Source organism: Hyperolius riggenbachi, chromosome 10 (genome assembly GCF_040937935.1).
Source record: "Hyperolius riggenbachi isolate aHypRig1 chromosome 10, aHypRig1.pri, whole genome shotgun sequence".
NCBI classification, from domain to species: Eukaryota; Metazoa; Chordata; class Amphibia; order Anura; family Hyperoliidae; genus Hyperolius; species Hyperolius riggenbachi.
In genome coordinates, this window is record NC_090655.1 from 229,895,467 (window position 1) to 229,914,632 (window position 19,166).

The 19,166-nt window shown below is 47.2% G+C and overlaps 1 protein-coding gene across 1 annotated transcript in view; it reads left to right on the plus strand.

Annotated features, from left to right (window-relative positions):
• The first annotated feature begins 15,061 nt into the window (after positions 1-15,061).
• The window catches only part of LOC137536884 (zinc finger protein 852-like), a 34,278-nt gene continuing 30,173 nt past the window's right edge, over positions 15,062-19,166 (plus strand). Inside the window, exons 1-4 of the mRNA XM_068259066.1 lie at positions 15,062-15,169; positions 16,709-16,787; positions 16,898-16,995; positions 17,506-17,926. Of these exons, the coding sequence (XP_068115167.1) occupies positions 15,062-15,169; positions 16,709-16,787; positions 16,898-16,995; positions 17,506-17,926 (706 nt within the window). The remainder of the gene's footprint in view (positions 15,170-16,708; positions 16,788-16,897; positions 16,996-17,505; positions 17,927-19,166) is intronic.

The following is a 19,166-nucleotide window of genomic DNA, read 5'->3' on the forward strand; positions in this document are numbered from 1 at the left end:
CTGTGGAAATGGGGGGGGGGGGGGGGGGTAAGGGGTCTTGTTCTGTTCTGTGTATAGAAATGATGGTGAAATAATATGTGTTGTTTCTTCAATGTAATAAATTGTTACCAGTTTTTCTTTTTGCAATCACAGTTTCTCTGTTTATTCACTTCGCATTCCAGGGTTTTTATCCCTTAGGCTTGTTATTGATACAGAAATAACTTTTTATTACTTACGCCATTATTGCAATACATATACACTTTTTTTTTCATATATTTTTTTTTTCAGAAATACAGTATCTAGGTTTTCTTTGGGTAATATTTTTTCCCCCCAAGAATTGTTTAATTCTATAGGCAATTTACAGGGAAAAAATAAGCATAAATGCAAAAATTACACATTTTTAGTGTTTTACCCTTCCAAGTTTTCACTTGACAAATGCCACAGTTTTAAAACATCTTAAAAATGTATTATTTATTATCGTTAATATATAATACCACATATGCCATATTTGAACACTAGTCGGGCATGTAGCGTACCATTATTGCCAGCCTGTTTGTCTGTAGCAATTGCATGAGATCACTAAGGCACACAGTTTCGGGACCCCAGTGCTGTACAGATGCACTACCAGGCAACAACATAGCAATGCATCGACAGTATATAGCATTGGGTCTCTGTGCTGTCGCCCTAGCGATCACATCTGATCGCTACAGGCGGCAGCCATTGCAGCTGTCCATGAATCTTAAAGAGACTCAGAGACGAGTCATCCTGTCGTTTTTTACTTACCCAGGGCTTCATCCAGCCCCATAAGCATGGCTGTGTCCCTCACCATCCTCCCGCAGTCCTCCGTTCAGCCGCAGTTAACCCCTGGTACGCTGATCAGTCGGGCTCAGTCTGACTGAGAGATGTCAGCCGGGGTCTTCTGTGCTTGCACAGAAGGCCCGCGCATGCGCAGAAGGCTCCCCGTTGACGTCACTGAGCCGCTTACCGGAGCAGATTGTGGCTTAACGGAGGCTAAGGAGGACGGCGAGGGACACATCCATGCTTATGGGGCTGAAGGAAGCCCCGGGTAAGTAAAAAAACAGCAGGATGACTTGTCTCTGAGGGTAAATGAAGATGGAAGGAAAGCTGGCACTGCTGCAAATGTTCAATTTATTGCTTCAGGTTTCAAAAAAAAAGTGCAAAAGGTGCAACAATGATAAAAGTTGCAATTGATTGTGCACATACCAAGTGAGAAGAGGCGTTGGTGGTGGTGGGTGCAGGGCACAGGATGCCTGATGGCCGTTACACACTAAACAGCGCTTCTACAGAGGCTACCTCCAGTATCGGTAGCCTCTGTAGAAGCGCTGTTTCTTGAGAAGGGGTGTGCTTGAAATTCATCTCTATCCAGTGCATGTTCTATATATAGAGTTATGTATGCTATGCCGTTGTAGTGCCAACCTCCAGCTTTTCTCCTATTTGGTTGACTTGTCTCTGAGTCTCTTTAAGGCCAAGTATAGGTGACACACGGTTTTCATAAGTTAGGTAGGAGATAACACTTCACTACAGGGGGAAAAAAAGAACTTTATTAATGTGATAATGTTACTTTAAAAAAAAAAAAAAAAACTCTTTAAACTTATCTTTTTCTGTTTACTTTTCATGAATGATTTCTGCTATGGCAGCAATCATTCACGACTGTGTGGGTGCACTCATTGGTGCACAAGTGTGGAGGGTTAAAATTGTTATAACTAGGCATGGTCAGTGCAATGTAAATGATTTTGAGGTGGTGCAATAATTAATTAGCATTTAGGCAGCTTGAAACTAAAGCCCAGGTGGGATCCAGTTAGTCCTCACCCTCCCTCCATTACTGTCTCAGCAGTGCTATGTCCCTTGAAAAATCACTTCCCCTATTATTGTCTCAGCAGTGCTGTGTCCGTGAAACTAATGTTCTATCTCACGTACCATCTTTCCCCTAAAATAAGACCTCCCCGAAAATAAGACCTATCTTATATTTCAAGTATGCGTGAAATTTAAGACATCCCATGGAAATAAGACCTAGTGGCAGACTCCCCATGCTCCATTTACTCGCTCAGCCGCCCGCTTTAACTAATTTGCTCCGGCTCCTGGCCCTCACCTTAAAGTCCAGACACCCCCTGCAGTTTATGCCGGCATAGCGGTGCGCACATCAGCAGAGACTTGCGGTGAAAGCAGCTACGGTAATGTATCCAGTAACAGCGCCGCCCTATACAGGAAGTGACCACTGATGTGCGCACTGCTGTGCTGGCATAAATTGCAGGGGGATTCAGACTTTAAGGTGGGGGCCAGGAGCAGGTTATGTAAGGTGGGTGGCTGAGCATGGGGGGGTCTGACTATATACACTGGCTATACAGGTGGGTCTGACTATATACACTGGCTATATGGGGGGGGGGGGGGGTCTGATTATATACACTGACTATATACAGTGTGGGGGGGGGGGTTCTGACCATGTACACTGGCTATATACAGGGGGAATATGACTATATACACTGGCTATATAAGGGGGGGGTCTGACTATATATTTATACATATTTTGAAGGAAAAATTAATATAATACAGTGTCTTTTATTTTCTGGGAAACACGGGTAGAGATGCCTCAGAGCACAGGTCCATCAGTGGTCCAGCCTGAAGACCTTCCCTGCACCGCCCAAGGCCACTGTCACCAGCCACCCCCCTTCAGTATAGGTAGTGAGATGACCCCTCCCTCTTCCCTCCAGAATTGGTAGCCACATGACCCCTCCCCACACTTCCCTCTAGTAAAGGTAGCCTGATGATCCCCCCCCTCTCCAGCATAGGTAGCCAGGTGACCCCCCCCCCTCCCTTTCCCTTTAGTATAGGTAGCTTGAGGACCCCTCCAGTATAGGTAGCCAGATGACTCCCTTAATGCCTCCCTTTCCCACCCCCCACCCTTCAGTATGGGTAGCCAGATGACTCCCTTAATCCCTCCTTTTCCCACCCCCCTTCAGTATAGGTAGCCAGCTCGCCTCCACACCACAGCAGCCATCAGTGTCACTCACTTCTCCGCTCATCTCCAATGCAGAAGCTTAGTCTACCCTGTTATCTCCAATACTGCCCAAGTCAGTAGCCGTCCACCACAATGCCAACATGCACAGAGAGCGTAGTGGCTGGCACAGGCGGCTGGCAGCAGAGTACTGTGGTCAGGTGGTCGCCTGATCTCCCTGCATTGCAGGCAGCATTTGCAATCTTGCAAATACTGTACCAGTTTAGCCTGCTGTTTTGCTGCCCTTACTCCTGTGGTGCCCTAGGCCATGGCTTAGGCGGCCTTGGCCTAAATCCGGCCCTGTCTGTCTCACATAGAGGTTCAGAGCACAGGTCCATCAGTGGTCCAACCTGAAGATCTTCCCTGCAGGAGGCTTGTTTTCTGTCTCACATAGAGATGCTTCAGAGAACAGGTCCATCAGTGGTCCAGCCTGAAGATGTTTTCTGTGTCACACAGATTACCCAGAGTAAAGGTCCATCAGTGGTCTAGGTGAACAGGGGCAGCTACAGAATGTGGCCAGCCTGTGACTAGAGATGTAGCGAACGGTTCGCCGGTGAACGGTTCCAGGCGAACATTGGGGGTTCGCGTTCGCCTGCGCCAGGCGAACCTTTGCGGAAGTTCGATTCACCCCATAATGCACTATGAGGGTCAACTTTGACCCTCTGCATCACAGTCAGCAGGCACATTGTAGCCATTCAGGCTACAGTAAGCCCTGGAGCCCCACCCCCCCTTATATAAGGCAGGGTCCGGCGGCCATTACACTCACTCGTGTGCCTGCTATTAGACAGACTAGGGCGAGCTGCTGCAGACTTGTTCTTCTAGGGACAGATTAGTTAGGTTCTTGGCTGCTTAGTTTGCTCCTGGCTGATTGTTAATGCTTTTATAGCAACCTAGCTCTTTTCAGAGCTCATCCTGTACTTTATTTTTTTTACTGTGTGTCAAACTGACACTTTTGTTGCATGCACAGCCTTGCTAATTGATAGTGTGTGTGTGCCACTGCCAGCAGCCCAGCACATTCAGTGACTGACTACCTGTGTGTGTGACAGGGAGCTGCACATTGTACTACCCAGTACTGCATATACCCAGTACCTGTTGTGTTTACTTAACCCACCTCATCACTGCATATACCTAGCTTTGTGTTGAGTGAACCCAGCTCACGGCATCCTACTACTACCTGTTGTGTTTACTTAACCCACCTCATCACTGCACATAACTACCTGTAGTGCAGAGTGAACCCAGCTCACTGCATATACCTACTACCTGTTGTGTTTACTTAACCCACCTCCTCACTGCACATAACTACCTGTTGTGTTGAGTGAACCCAGCTCACTGCATATACCTACTACCTGTTGTGTTTACTTAACCCACCTCATCACTGCACAGAACTACCTGTAGTGTTGAGTGAACCCAGCTCACTGCATATACCTACTACATGTTGTGTTGAGTGAACCCAGCTCACTGCATATACCTACTACCTGTTGTGTTGAGTGAACCCAGCTCACTGCATATACCTACTACCTGTTGTGTTTACTTAACCCACCTCATCACTGCACATAACTACCTGTTGTGTTAAGTGAACCCAGCTCACTGCATATACCTACTACCTGTTGTGTTGAGTGAACCCAGCTCACTGCATATACCTACTACCTGTTGTTTTTACTTAACCCACCTCATCACTGCACATAACTACCTGTTGTATTGAGTAAACCCAGCTCACTGCATATACCTACTACCTGTTGTGTTGAGTGAACCCAGCTCACTGCATATACCTACTACCTGTTGTGTTTACTTAACCCACCTCATCACTGCACATAACTACCTGTTGTGTTGAGTAAACCCAGCTCACTGCATATACCTACTACCTGTTGTGTTTACTTAACCCACCTCATCACTGCACATAACTACCTGTTGTGTTGAGTAAACCCAGCTCACTGCATATACCTACTACATGTTGTGTTGAGTGAACCCAGCTCACTGCATATACCTACTACCTGTTGTGTTAACTTAACCCACCTCGTCATCACTGCATATACCTAGCTTTGTGTTGAGTGAACCCAGCTCACTGCATCCTACTACGTGTTGTGTTGAGTGAACCCACCTCACTGCATCCTAGTACCTTTACTGTTCAGTGAACCCAGCTCACTGCATCCTACTACCTGTTGTGTTGAGTGAACCCACCTCACTGCATCCAAGTACCTTTACTGTTCAGTGAACCCAGCTCACTGCATCCTACTACCTGTTGTGTTGAGTGAACCCACCTCACTGCATCCTAGTACCTTTACTGTTCAGTGAACCCAGTTCACTGCATCCTACTACCTGTTGTGTTGAGTGAACCCACCTCACTGCATCCTAGTACCTTTACTGTTCAGTAAACCCAGCTCACTGCATCTTGCTACCTGTTGTGTTGAGTGAACCCAGCTCACTGCATCCAAGTACCTTTACTGTTCAGTGAACCCAGCTCACTGCATCCTACTACCTGTTGTGTTGAGTGAACCCACCTCACTGCATCCTAGTACCTTTACTGTTCAGTGAACCCAGCTCACTGCATGCTAGTACCTTTACTGTTCAGTGAACCCAGCTCACTGCATCCTACTACCTGTTGTGTTGAGTGAACCCAGCTCACTGCATCATACTACCTGTTCTGTTGAGTACCTTTACTGTTCAGTGAACCCAGCTCACTGCATATACCTAGCATCCCCCCGAGATGGACAAAATGGACAAACCAGGTAGAGGAAGAGGTAGAGGCAGACCCAGAGGAAGGCCACCAGGCACCGGCAGGTCTGTGCGAGGTGGTGTTGCTGTGATTTCGTGCGGACCTGGCCCAAAATACAGTGCTCAGAAGAAGGCACGTGCCATCACTTCCCAAAATCGTGAGGAGGTGATTGAGTATTTAACACAGAACACCTCATCTCCCGCAGCCACCAGCACTACAACAAGCACCACATCCGCTGCATTTGACACTTCGCAGGAGTTATTTGGTGGTGGTGGTGAAATCACCGATTCACAGCCACTACTGCAACAACAAAAAGAAGGCGCAGGTACACCACCTCCTACGTCTGAGTTAGGTGGCGATAGTATGGACGTAACGTGTGAGGAGGGGGCTGATGAAACACCTGAAGTTGGTGCAGTTGAGGAGGTGTCTGAGGAAAGTGCAGCTGGCAAGGAGGATTATGATGACGATTATACGGATACCACATATGTTCCTGGTAGAGGAGATGACCAGGGGGACAGTTCAGAGGAGGAGTCAGAGAGGACTAGGAGGAGACGACTCCATGGTAGAAGCAGAGGGAGCTCGTCCTCAGAAACAGCTGGGGGCAGTGTCCGGCGCCATGTATCGCCAGCTATGGCCAGCCAGCCAACATGCCCTTCAACGTCAGCTGCTGATGCCACCGTAGCGCCATCAGCCCAGGGGGGCTCAGCGGTTTGGAAATTTTTTCACGTGTGTGTCTCAGATCGGAGCAAAGCCATCTGTTGTCTCTGCCAGCAAAAATTGTGCCGTGGAAAGGCCAACTCTCACGTAGGGACAAGTGCCTTACGAAGGCACCTGGAGAGAAGGCACAAACAGCTATGGCAAGAACACCTGAGGAAAAGCAGCACCCCTCAAAAGACAAGCCACCCTCCTTCACCTCTTCCTCCTTCAGGTGCATCGTCTTCATCCACGTTCTCCCTTGCACCTTCACAGCCACCCTCCTCCACACCGCCTCTTCCCTTCAGCGGTTCCTACTCCTCTGCCCACAGCAGTACCCAGCTGTCCGTGAAGGAAGTATTTGAGCGGAAGAAGCAAATGTCTGCCAGTCACCCTCTTGCCCGGCGTCTGACAGCTGGCATGGCGGAACTATTAGCTCGCCAGCTATTACCATACAAGCTGGTGGAGTCGGAGGCTTTCCGTAAGTTTGTGGATATTGGTACACCGCAGTGGAAGATACCAGGCCGCAATTATTTTTCACAAAAGGCCATACCCAAACTCTACCGTGCAGTTGAGAGGCAAGTGTCCACCTGACCACGGATGCCTGGTCTGCCAAGCACGGGCAGGGCCACTACATTACATACACAGCCCATTGGGTCAACCTGGTGACCGATGGCAGCAAGCAGGGAGTACGTGGCTGCGCAGAGGACCGACTTGTCACACCTCCACGGCTTGCAGGCAGGCCTCCAGCCACTTCCTCTCCACTTGCTATCACCGCTTCGCTGTCGTCATCCTCCTCCTCCTCCTTGACTGGTGCCGCGATCTTCTCTCCAGCTACACAGCCCCAGCACCCCAGGGCCTATGCTGCATGCCAGGTACGACGGTGTCACGCAGTGTTAGACATGTCTTGCCTGAAAGCGGAGAGTCACACTGGAGCAGCTCTCCTGGCTGCTCTTAACAAACAGGTGGAGCAATGACTGACCCCGCACAAGCTTGAGATCGGCAACGTGGTGTGTGACAACGGCAGCAATCTCATTGCTGCATTGAATTTGGGAAAGCTGACACACATACCCTGCATGGCACATGTGCTTAATCTGGTCGTGCAAAGATTTGTGTCCAAGTACCCAGGCTTAGAGGACGTCCTGAAGCAGGCCAGGAAGTTGTGTGGGCATTTCAGGCGCTCTTACAAGGCCATGGCACGCTTTGCGGAGATTCAGCGTAGAATCAACTTGCCGGTGAGACGCCTGATTTGCGATAGCCCGACTCGCTGGAATTCCACCCTGCTGATGTTCTCTCGCCTGCTAGACCAGGAAAAAGCCGTCACCCAGCACCTGTATAATTACAGTACAAGGACACTATCTGGGAGGATGGGGATGTTCTGTCCCAACAACTGGACACTGATGCGAAATGCATGCAGGGTCATGGAGCCCTTTGAGGAGGTGACCAAACTGGTGAGTCGCGATGAGGGCACCATCAGCGACTTGATCCCCTACGCCTACTTCCTGGAGCGTGCCGTGCGTAGAGTGGTGGATACAGCTGTGGAGGAGCGTGAACAAGAAGAGTTAGGGCAGCAGGAGTCGTGGGAGCCATTTACACACGAACCCGATGTTTCCACAACACCGGCGGCAGCACAGAGGGGGGAGGAGGAGGAAGAAGAGGAGTCGTGTGGGGAAGGGGAGGAATCAGACTCTGATGATGGTGATGATGAGGAAGGTGTTTCTGTGGAGGAGGAAGAGGCGGCGGAAGGAGAACAACCGCGGCAGCCATCACAGGGGGCTTCTGCTGCTCCACGTTCCCGTGGTATTGTTCGTGGCTGGGGGGAGGAAGAGGAGTTGCGTCCCGTCACTGAGGAAGAGCAAGAGGAGATGGAGAGTACGTCTGCATCCAGCTTTGTGCAGATGTCCTCTTTCATGTTGTCCAGCCTGTTGAGGGACCCCCGTATCAAAAAACTCAAGACGAATGACCTGTACTGGGTGGCCACGCTACTAGACCCTCGGTACAGGCACAAAGTGACGGACCTCTTACCAACTCAACAAAAGGCAGAAAGGATGCAGCACTTGCAGAACAAGCTGTCGATGATGCTTTACAATGCATTTAAGGGTGATGTGGCTGCACAACGCAATCAAGGTACCACTTGCAGTAACCCTCCTTCTCCCAAGTCCACGCAGGCAAGGACAGGACGCTCCAGCGATCTCAATGTGATGTCGGACATGCGGACGTTCTTTAGTCCAACTCCTCGCCATAATCCTTCTGGATCCACCCTCCACCAACGCCTGGACTGGCAGGTAGCCGACTACCTGGTCTTGAGTGTGGATGTAGACTCTGCGAAAAGCGACGATGAACCCTTGGACTACTGGTTGCGCAGGCTTGACCTGTGGCCAGAGCTGTCCCAATTTGCCATCCAACTTCTCTCTTGCCCTGCCGCAAGCGTCCTGTCAGAAAGGACATTCAGTGCAGCTGGAGGCATAGTTACTGAGAAGAGAAGTCGCCTAAGTCACGACAGTGTTCAGTACCTGACCTTTATCAAAATGAATGAGGAATGGATCACGGAGGGCTACTGCACGACCGAAGACTAAGTCAGTCCCCACACACAGCATCTCTGCCTGCAGGCCGCTTGACTGCCTTCTCCGCCACCACCAACAGGATCCAGGACTCTAGGCGGATTCCTGAATTTTTAAGGCCGCTGCTAGCAGCGGCCTCTACACTAATTTTTCTGGTGCGTGTACATGTGCCCATCCCCCTTCGTGATCATTACCTTGCCGCGGTGAAGGGGCTTGCGCATCACAATGAAGCAATGACCGCCGGCTATTTGAGTGTCTCGGGTGGCGGTGGCACACAAAAGATAATAAGGTCGTTGCTTCATTGTGGTCAGACCAAATTTGATCAGCTGGACAGTCACTGTTCTGTCATTCAGCTACAGCAGCCGGGCGAGCATATGGGCTGAAAAGCCACCTTCACCTGCACTCTCGTCATGGTGCGCACCAGTCCAGCACGGCCGTCACTACACAAACGGCTGTTTGCAGTCACTGCATACCTTTCACTGCATCTGTGACTGCACATTATACCTGGCAGTCAGTGCATAACTTGCACTTGAATGGATACACTTTTAAACAATTTAAAAATACACCATCTAAACTTTCAAACAATTTAAAAATACAACCATCTATCATTTTCAAACAATTTAAAAAAAGGGCAAAAAAACTTGCCCTCCGTAAAACATTCTTGGCAAATGCTTTCGACTTGGTTTGTCTTCCGCTGGGTCAAGGGTCCATCTGACCACAGATGCCTAGTCTGCAAAGCACGGTCAGGGCAGCTACAGCATGGGTCTCAGCAGGCTCCCACTTCGGGCCGGAATCTAACCTTCATTCCCCTGCGGTGACAATGGCAGACTTGCCCTCCATAACGGATTCCCGTTAAAAGGATTTAAAGTTGATTCATTACAATTAGGGCCTCAAAGTCCTGTATTGCATGCCTGCCTGCTGCCCTCCTTGGATGTGCAGTGGTAGTCGTTGCTCAGGCTCCACACTGGATTCCATCTCTCATTCCCCGGCCATTACCCGGGGTCACTCACAAATGGCAGACTTGCCCGCCTCCATATGATTCTCGTGAAAGGAATGTGGTGTCATCTTTGCCCGCCATAACGGATTCCCGTTAAAGGATTTAAAGTTGATTTATGACAATTAGGGCCGCAAAAGGTCCTCCTGAGTCCTGTATTGTTATTTTTGGTCACTACCTCAGGGCGGGCCTGCATGCCTGCCTGCCTGCTGCCCTCCTTGCCTGGATGTGCAGTGGTAGCCGTTGCTCAGGCTCCACACCGGATTCAAACCCCTCATTCCCCGGCCATTACCCGGGGTCACAAATGGCAGACTTGCCCGCCTCCATATGATTCTCGTGAAAGGAATGTGGTGTCATCTTTGCCCGCCATAACTGGTTCTCGTTAAAGGATTTAAAGTACATTCATTTCAAATACACAGCAGGGCCTCGAAAGTCCTCCTCCTGTATTGTTATTTTTGGTCACTACCTCGGGGCGGGCGGGCGTGCATGCCTGCCTGCTGCCCTCCTTGGATGTGTAGTGGTAGCCGTTGCTCAGGCTCCACACCGGATTTAAACCCCTCATTCCCCGGCCATTACCCGGGGTCACAATGGCAGACTTGCCCGCCTCCACAGGATTCTCATTGTAGCGGTACTGAACAAGTACACAGCAAGTAGAAAATGTAATTTAAAAACAAAACGTAAGCTTTTTAACAATGCCATGGAAAGTTGAGAAGGAAGTCACACATTACCTGACATCACTGAGTGAGGAAGAGCAATCTCGCCATGTTGCGCAGTAGTCCAGCATGGCCGTCACTACACAAACAGCTGTTTGCGGTGCGTTACACAGTGAGTTTGGTGTGTCAGTGTGAAGCAGTACTCTAATTACACTCCCTGATTGATGTATACACATGCAAGATGTTTTAAAGCACGTTAGGCCTGCAATTTAGCATTCAATGTGATTTCTGCCCTTAAAACGCAGCTTTGCGTCACATCCAGATTTTTCCCCGGGACTTTTGGCATGTATCCCACTCCGCCATGCCCCCGTCCAGGTGTTAGACCCCTTGAAACATCTTTTCCATCACTTTTGTGGCCAGCATAATTTTTTCTGTTTTTCAAAGTTCGCCTCCCCATTGAAGTCTATTGCGGTTCGCAAACTTTTCCGCGAACCGAACCTTCCACGGAAGTTCGCGAACCCGGTTCGCGAACCGAAAATCGGCAGTTCGCGACATCTCTACCTGTGACTGATAGAGGCGGGGTGAATGGAGAAGCAGCGGGAGCAGACGGATTCCACTACAGAAAGCACACTACTGACAAGCCTGGTCTCTGACTCAAAGTGACAGAAGTGCTACAGCTGGAATATCCATGAGGGTATTACCAGCACATCCTAAAGGTGGATCTGTCCTCGGCCGGCTGGACAAATATATACTGTATATGCACATTTTGAGTGCGCTCTCTCTCTCTTTTCCACTGTCTACTTCAGATTTTGACAGCTTGCATGGAACTAGAGCAGCACCAACATTGAGTCTGATCACTCCTCCCGAGGAATTGGAAGCTTATGCAAAACATTACAATGCCCCCTCCTTCAACATCTTCAAGAAGGCCCTCAAAACTCACCTTTTCACTCTGGCCTACCACCCCTCACAAGTGCTCTAAACCCACAGCTGAACTCTGGTCCCCTACCTTTCGTGTCCTTACCTCTCCCTCTAGATTGTAAGCCTTTGGGCAGGGTCCTCCTCCTTTTGTATGCTACCTGATCATGCACCTCCATTACTGTGAACCCATGCTATGCATTTGAGTGAACCTAACTTGCCTAATCTCCATGCTCCATCCAGTGACTGACTAAGCATTACCTTGTACTCCTACTGTGCTGCATGATCTGGTCTTTCTTGTATTCAGGTATTGTCATTTTGCTGTGATGTCACCCCTAAATATTGTCTGTAACCTAAACTAATGTCCAGCGCTGCGTAATATGTTGGCGCTTTATAAGTACAATAAATAAATAAATAATAAATAAATAAAACAGGACATTAGTCAGAAATGAAACCTTCTTGTACACCATTGATGTCACACAGGTGAGCAACCGCCACCATAGGCCATAATAGGAATTACGGCTATAGCGGCACACAGTGAATAACTTTGGCGCCGTCAGAAGACAGAGCTGAAGTTACTTTTTAAACACTGTAATTCGGCCTTGGGCAATTGCAAATTATTTCATTCCCCACTATCCACGTAGACCTAGAGGCGGAATAGTATTTAACGTCACCGGGAACTTGTGCAGAAGCAGGATAAGCCATATCGGCTGTATCCTGTGCCCAAGTCTCCCAGCGGTGATTTCTCTCATACTGGGTAAGCAACCATTTGCATATTCAGAGTGTGGAAAATCCTTCATCCAAAAGGGGACACCTTCTCTTACACCAGCAAAGTCACACAGGCAAACGTCCTTTTCCATGTGCCGAATGTGGGAAGTCTTTCATCTATAAGGTGTACCTCCACATACATGAGAGAAGCCACAATGGGGAGCAGCCATTTTCCTGTTCAGTGTGTGGGAAATGTTTACCTGTTCAGAACACCTTCATACGCACCAGAAAAATCACACAGGGAAACGTCCTCATTAATGCTCAGAGCGTGGGAAAGGTTTTACTAGGAAAAAGTATTTCATTAACCATCAGACTATGCATGCTGGTGAATCTTTGTAAAGCAGTACTTCATTATATAGAGACTGTATTTAAAGGATACTTGAGGTTACATGTGACATGATGATATAGACGTGTATGTACAGTGCCAAACACGCAAGCAACTGTGCTGTGATGCTTTTTTCCTTCCTCTGTCTGAAAGGTTTAAAAATCAGGTATGTAAGTGACAGTTTCGGAACAGAGTCGGACTGCAGTGCAACCCTCACTGATAAGGAATTACAACCATAAAACATTTTCCTAGCAGAAAATGGCTTATTAGAGCAGGAAAGAGATAAAAAGGATCAATAGTTCATATATTTTAGCTCTGGCATACTTCAATGACCGTGTCATTGAGCAGAAACAATGGGAGGGGCAACTAACACTAGCACAAAGGTTTGTGCAAGGGGAGTTTTTGCTTTCACACAGCACAATTTTTTTTAAAGCGGACCTGAACTCAGAACTTCCTCTCTGCTCTAAAAGATTAGCAACAGCATAATAACCTTTAAAGAAAAACACGTATTTGTTACAGCTGATACAATTCCTGCAATAATCTGCAGTGTGTACACTTCCTGCTTTCATGGAAGCAGCCATATTGATAACATCCTGTGTTTACCTATTAGCTCTCTACCATGGCAGTCACCTGACACAGCTGAGGAATGAAATTACAACTTGTATTTAGTCACAGGTGGGAATTAGACAGGCTGCACTCTCTAAATGCATACAGGTAGCATTTCTCTAAGCTTTCCTTCTGTCCTGTGCAAGAGTTCAGGTCAACTTTAACATGGATGACACAGACATACACAGACAGCATTAACTTCATTGATGAAACTCACCCCCTTTACAAATTTTGAAAAGCAAAGGTTTCCCAACCTCAGGTTAACTGATAATAAACTGGCCAGCCGGTGCTCTGCATCCCACAGGTACACCAATCATGTTGAATCGATAGACCAAAGTGAACAAAGGACACGGCACTCAGAGGGCTGTGAACAGCAACAAGCGTTTTTGGAGTATAAGGATACACACACAACGTTTCGGGCGGAGCCCTTCCTCAGGGCTCTAAGGAAGGGCTCCGCCCGAAACATTGTGTGTGTATCCTTATACTCCAATACAGCTTGTTGCTATTCACAGCCCTCTGAGTGCTCTGTCCTTTGTTCAGGTTTACACATTTTGGGAATGGTCTGGAAGCTATACTGCCTGGCAGCCATGAATATTAATGGTACGTTTAACTAAACGTGTGTATATTTGTGTTGTCTAAACAGCTGCCTCTTCTGGTGAACCGTGCCTGCTCTGTTTTTAAAGGACTCCGACAACTGATATGAGAAGAAAATGGAGGCTGCCATATGTGTTTCCTTTTAAACAATGCCAGTTACCTGGCAGCCCTGCTGCTCTATATGGCTGCAGTAGTGTCTGAATCACACCAGAAACAAGCATGCAGCTAATCTATGCTAAGCATGCAGATCTGACAATAATGTCAGAAACACCCGATCTGCATGTTTGTTCAGGGTCTATGGCTAAAAGTATTAGAAGCAGAGGATCAGCAGGATAGCCAGGAAACTGGTATTGCTTAAAAGGAAATAAATATAGCAGCTTACACATCCCTCTAATCTCACTACAGTTGTCCTTTAAACTATTCTGATGCCATTTTGTCAAGATGCCTTTGTAATATGTCTCTGTGCTTATGAGTAGTATCTGATATTGTAAAAGGAGGTCTTAAACAGTTGATAGCTTAGAAAAAGAACTGGTCCTAGCACTGATCCTTCTGGTACACAAATGCTGACTGCAGCAATGTGTACACATGACATCACAACAAGTGAGGGAGGAGAAGGGGTCATCTTCTCTCGGGATATGTCATCTATACATTTCTGTGACACCTCCTGGTCATTCAGACAAGAGCTGATAGAATAATATTTACTTCTGTCAGAGGCTACCAGTCACATAAGGAAGTCCCAGAGACTCTTAGCAGTTCCAGGTGGAAGTCCCATAATCTCTCAGCAGTTGCAGAAAGAAATCCTGTAATCTCTCAGCAGTTACGGGAGGAAGTCCCGTAATCTCTGAGCAGTTACAAGAGGATGTTCCCTAATCTCTCAGCAGTTGAAGAAGGAAGTCCCGTATTCTCTCAGCAGTTGCAAAAGGAAGTATTGTAATCTCTCAGCAGTTACAGGAGGAAGTCCTCTATTTTATCAGCACCTACAGTAGGAAGTGCAATAAAGCAGTCCCTGCTTTTTTTTTTTTTGACTGATCAGCAATCAGTAGAACACTGTCTGGGAACAGTCTACAGAGCATTTTACAAGGCTTGTGTGGACACTGCAGGGTGCCCGAGGTTGGAGAACACTGTGCAGTGAATTAGAGGCTCTGAAAACTAGAAAGCTTACACACAATGCAAGGGCTCTGGGTTGATCAAGAGAACACAACAAAAGACAATATAATGATGGCTGCAGTTACTTTATTCTCCACAAGATGGAGCTCTCACAGACAGGAAAAGGTGGGACTTGCAGACACTATTTCGGGATTAGAGAAGTGGCAGGAAGTAGAGAGGCGACATTGCTGGAACTGGCAGTACTGGAGGTAATAATAACATATTGTTATATTTTATCGTATTTAAATCCATTAAAGCAAACATGAAGGGAGGAAACTCGCTTTAGCTTAGATACATACGTATGTAGAGGGAATTCTCTGGATACCATAGAGCATCGGTGGTGTCAAACTCAAATACAAAGTGGGCCAAAGCAGAATACTTGGATTTACCCACTTGGACTGAACACTTGGACAACCCCAATGTCTACTGGATGCCTTATAAAGTTCCCTGGTGTCTAATTGCCCCCCTCCAACTGCTATACAGTTCCCTGGTCTATAGTAGTGGTCCTCCCACCCCTTTACAGTTCCCTGGTGTCTACTGGCCCCCACCCTCCCCTATACAATTCCCTAGTAATTAGTGCTTTTTCCCCCTACCTCCCCCATATGATTCCCTGGTGTTCTAGGACTTAACTCCCAATATAGCTTCCCTGGTGGTGTGGAGTGGGCCAAACATAATGCAAAATAGGAAAACCACTTGAGGACCAAATTTAATGGCTCTGAGGGCCATATTTGGACCACGAGTCAGAGTTTAACATGTATGCCATAGAGCCTTCCCGGTGCTGGTCCTCGGTTCGTCCTATCGTTCCAGTGCCATCCCCCATTGAAATTCTGCCAGTACCCCTCGGTCAGCCTCACGTACCCAAGTGCTTCAGAGGATGACTGCATCCATCCATACTGAGCATTCAAGTGCTTCAGAGGATGAGTGCATCCATCCATACTGTGCATACTCAAGCTAGAACTCGTGTGTGTGCAATATGAATGCACTTGTTTTCTGAAGTATTCAGGGACACGATTACTCCTGAAGGCCACCTGTGGAGTGCCGAAGAGGTAGTCATCCTTGCCGGTCGAATAACTTCAATAGGGGATGGCCCAGGAATGACAGGACGACCGAAAAAACAGCACAAAGCACTGTGATTGGTCGAATAGTGGGGGCGTAGTTTGCTACATTCTATCTGAAATCTAGCAGTTTGAGAGGGTGCTGTCCTCCCAATCATGTTAGCGGAACTTCCCTATGAGGTTGCTTGGTGATAAGGTTAGTATAAAAGGAAACCTAGAGTGAGGGGAATAGGAAGGCTGCCATATTTATCCTCTTATGCCATAAGGATAGCGTTAGGCATAGAAGGGGTAGGTCAGGGGATAAGGTTGGTGTCAGGAATGAAGAATGGGTGGGGGGTTAGTCGCTGCACAGATACATATAGAAGCAGTAACGGTTGGGGGAAGGACTCAGTGGCTGCCTAGGGGTGCAAGGAAACAATGGAAATATAAGGGCTGCACAGGGGTGCAAGGAAACAATGGAAATATAAGGGCTGCACAGGGGTGCAAAGAAACAAGGGAAAATATAGTGTGTGTGCGTGCGTGCGTGCGTGCGTGTAAGAGGTTTATATGAGTATTCCTCTGGTAAAAAGGTATACTACTCTGCACGGTCAAAACTGACATTTATATTTCAACCTGCATACTATAATTAGTAGACCCTGCCTTTTATGGAATGTTTTTGTCAATATAATCTACTCTGTGTATTTCTCCATGCAGGAGGGGCAGTGTTTAGGAGGATGTAAGGATCTGTACAAGGACACCATGATGGAGAATCAGCTGCCCCTCACATCACTGGGTAAGAGGAAACTTTCACTTTTTCTAATAGAGAGCAGTATGGAGGGTCCATCTAGATTCCCCATCATCTGATAATCACATAGAAACAATGTCTGTGTGTGTTTCCTACAGATGGACCCACTAACAGAAACCCACCAGGGAGACATACAGGTCCTCTTTATTCTCAGGATTGTACACAGGAAGGTCACACCACCCCCCAACATTATCAGGTAGGAGGAGCTGAGGGTCTAGAACTGAAAAGTAACATCATTCAATCAGTATGAGATTGTTACATTCGGTGTATTTAATGTTATTTCCCCAAATTATCTCAGGAGATCACCCATGAGAGATCGCCTCTCCACCTGGTGGCCAACGAAGTCACTGCACAATGAGAAAGTGGGATTAGGAGCAGATGGATGTACGCAAATAACCGTCATGTCAAAATGCTTTATTACTGGGTATTACCATGTTAATAGGCTAACCAGACAAACTGCAGCTAGTAAGGACCTTTTAACATAGATATGTCCAGTAATAAAGCATTTTGAGACAACAGTCATTTGTGCAGATCCATTTGGTTGGTTGAACTTGGTGCATACTGATCCAACACGATTTCTGTGTTAGAGGTTTGAGTGGATACTCTACTTTTTGTGGTTATGGGTTTTATCTCTTTGATTCCAGGGAAAGACGTAAGATGTTACTGGTAGGTCTCACATTATCTTTTCTTTATTTTGTTGGTTTAGGTTGACAAACCTATTTATGTTAAAATCGAGGTTACGAAGGAAGAGACATATATGAGGAGTAATCAGCAGCCTTCAGAACATGGGAAAATTATGGTGGCAATTAAAAAGGAAGAAGAAGGTACATATATGGGGAGTGATCAGCAATCTACAGATAAAGGTCAAGTAAGGTCAATTAAAGAGGAAGAAGAAGATATATATGTGAGGGGTGAGCAGTCAGCGGAGGAGGGTCATAGAAAGTCAATTAAAGAGGAAGAAGAAGAGATTCATATGAAGGGTGATCAGCAGCCTATGGAGGAGGGTGACATGATGACGACAATCAAACATGAAGAGAATAATCTAAGGAAGTTACAACTGCCCAAAGCAGCAGGTCAGATGACGGTGCCAATTAAAAAGGAGGAATTTTCTCTAGAGACGAACCCAGGTAAGTAGCCCTTTCACATACTAATCACCATAGAGAACATACTTCATTTATGAGGTTAAGAAAAGCTCTACTTTAGAAAAACTGTATCAAGCACTGTTGTCATGTTGTCCACATTAGCGGAACTACATCTTACTGGAAGTCTGGCCACCCTCGGGGCATCTAAACCTTCTGTGGTACCCTGAGGTCATCCTCATCAACAGACGATAATTTATTGTTGATAATATTTTTTGTATAAGATAGAGGCAAATATTCCAGTCTGCATATTTTAACCAGTTGCGTAGCAGCAGTCTCTGGCACCTTTATGATCAGAGACTGCTGGTACCAAAAAACGAATCCTACCCACCAATCGCCACACGGATCTGCCACTCTCGCCATTTGCTCCGCTCACCCATTGCTCACCCATTGGCTCCTGACCCTGTGATCAATGTGAGCCAATGAGATTGGCTCACTGTGATCACGGGGTCAGGAGCCAATGAAACCAGCGCCGGACCGGCATTCCTCAGTATAGCATCACGTTCCCAACAATTTAGGGGGGGGGGGGGATACTGTACACTATAAGAAAGGCCCATCTCCATTCCTCAGTATAACATCATAGTACCAACAAATGAGGAGGAGATACTGTACACCATATGAAAGGTCCATCTCCATTCCTCAGTATATCATCATCACCGGGCAGCATGGTGGCATAGTGGTTAGTGCTCTTGCCTTGCAGTGCTGGGTCCCTGGTTCAAATCCCAGCCAGATCAACATCTGCAAGGAGTTTGTTTGTTCTCCCCGTGTCTGTGTGGGTTTCCTCCGGGCACTCCAGTTTCCCCCCACATCCCAAAAACATACAGATAAGTTCATTGGCTTCCCTTTAAAAATTGGCTCTAGACTACAATACATACACTACCCAATACATACAAAGACATAGAACTATGGTAGGGACTAGAATGTGAGCTCCTCTGAGGGACAGTTAGTGACAAGACAATATATACACTGTACAGCGCAGCGGAAGATGTCGGCGCTATATAAATACTAAAAATAATAATAATAGCACCAACAAATGAGGAGGAGATACTGTACACCATATGAAAGGCCCATCTCCATTCCTCAGTATAACATCATAGTACCAACAAATGAGGAGGAGATACTGTACACCATATGAAAGGTCCATCTCCATTCCTCAGTATAACATCATAGTACCAACAAATGAGGAGGAGATACTGTACACCATATGAAAGATCCATCTCCATTCCTC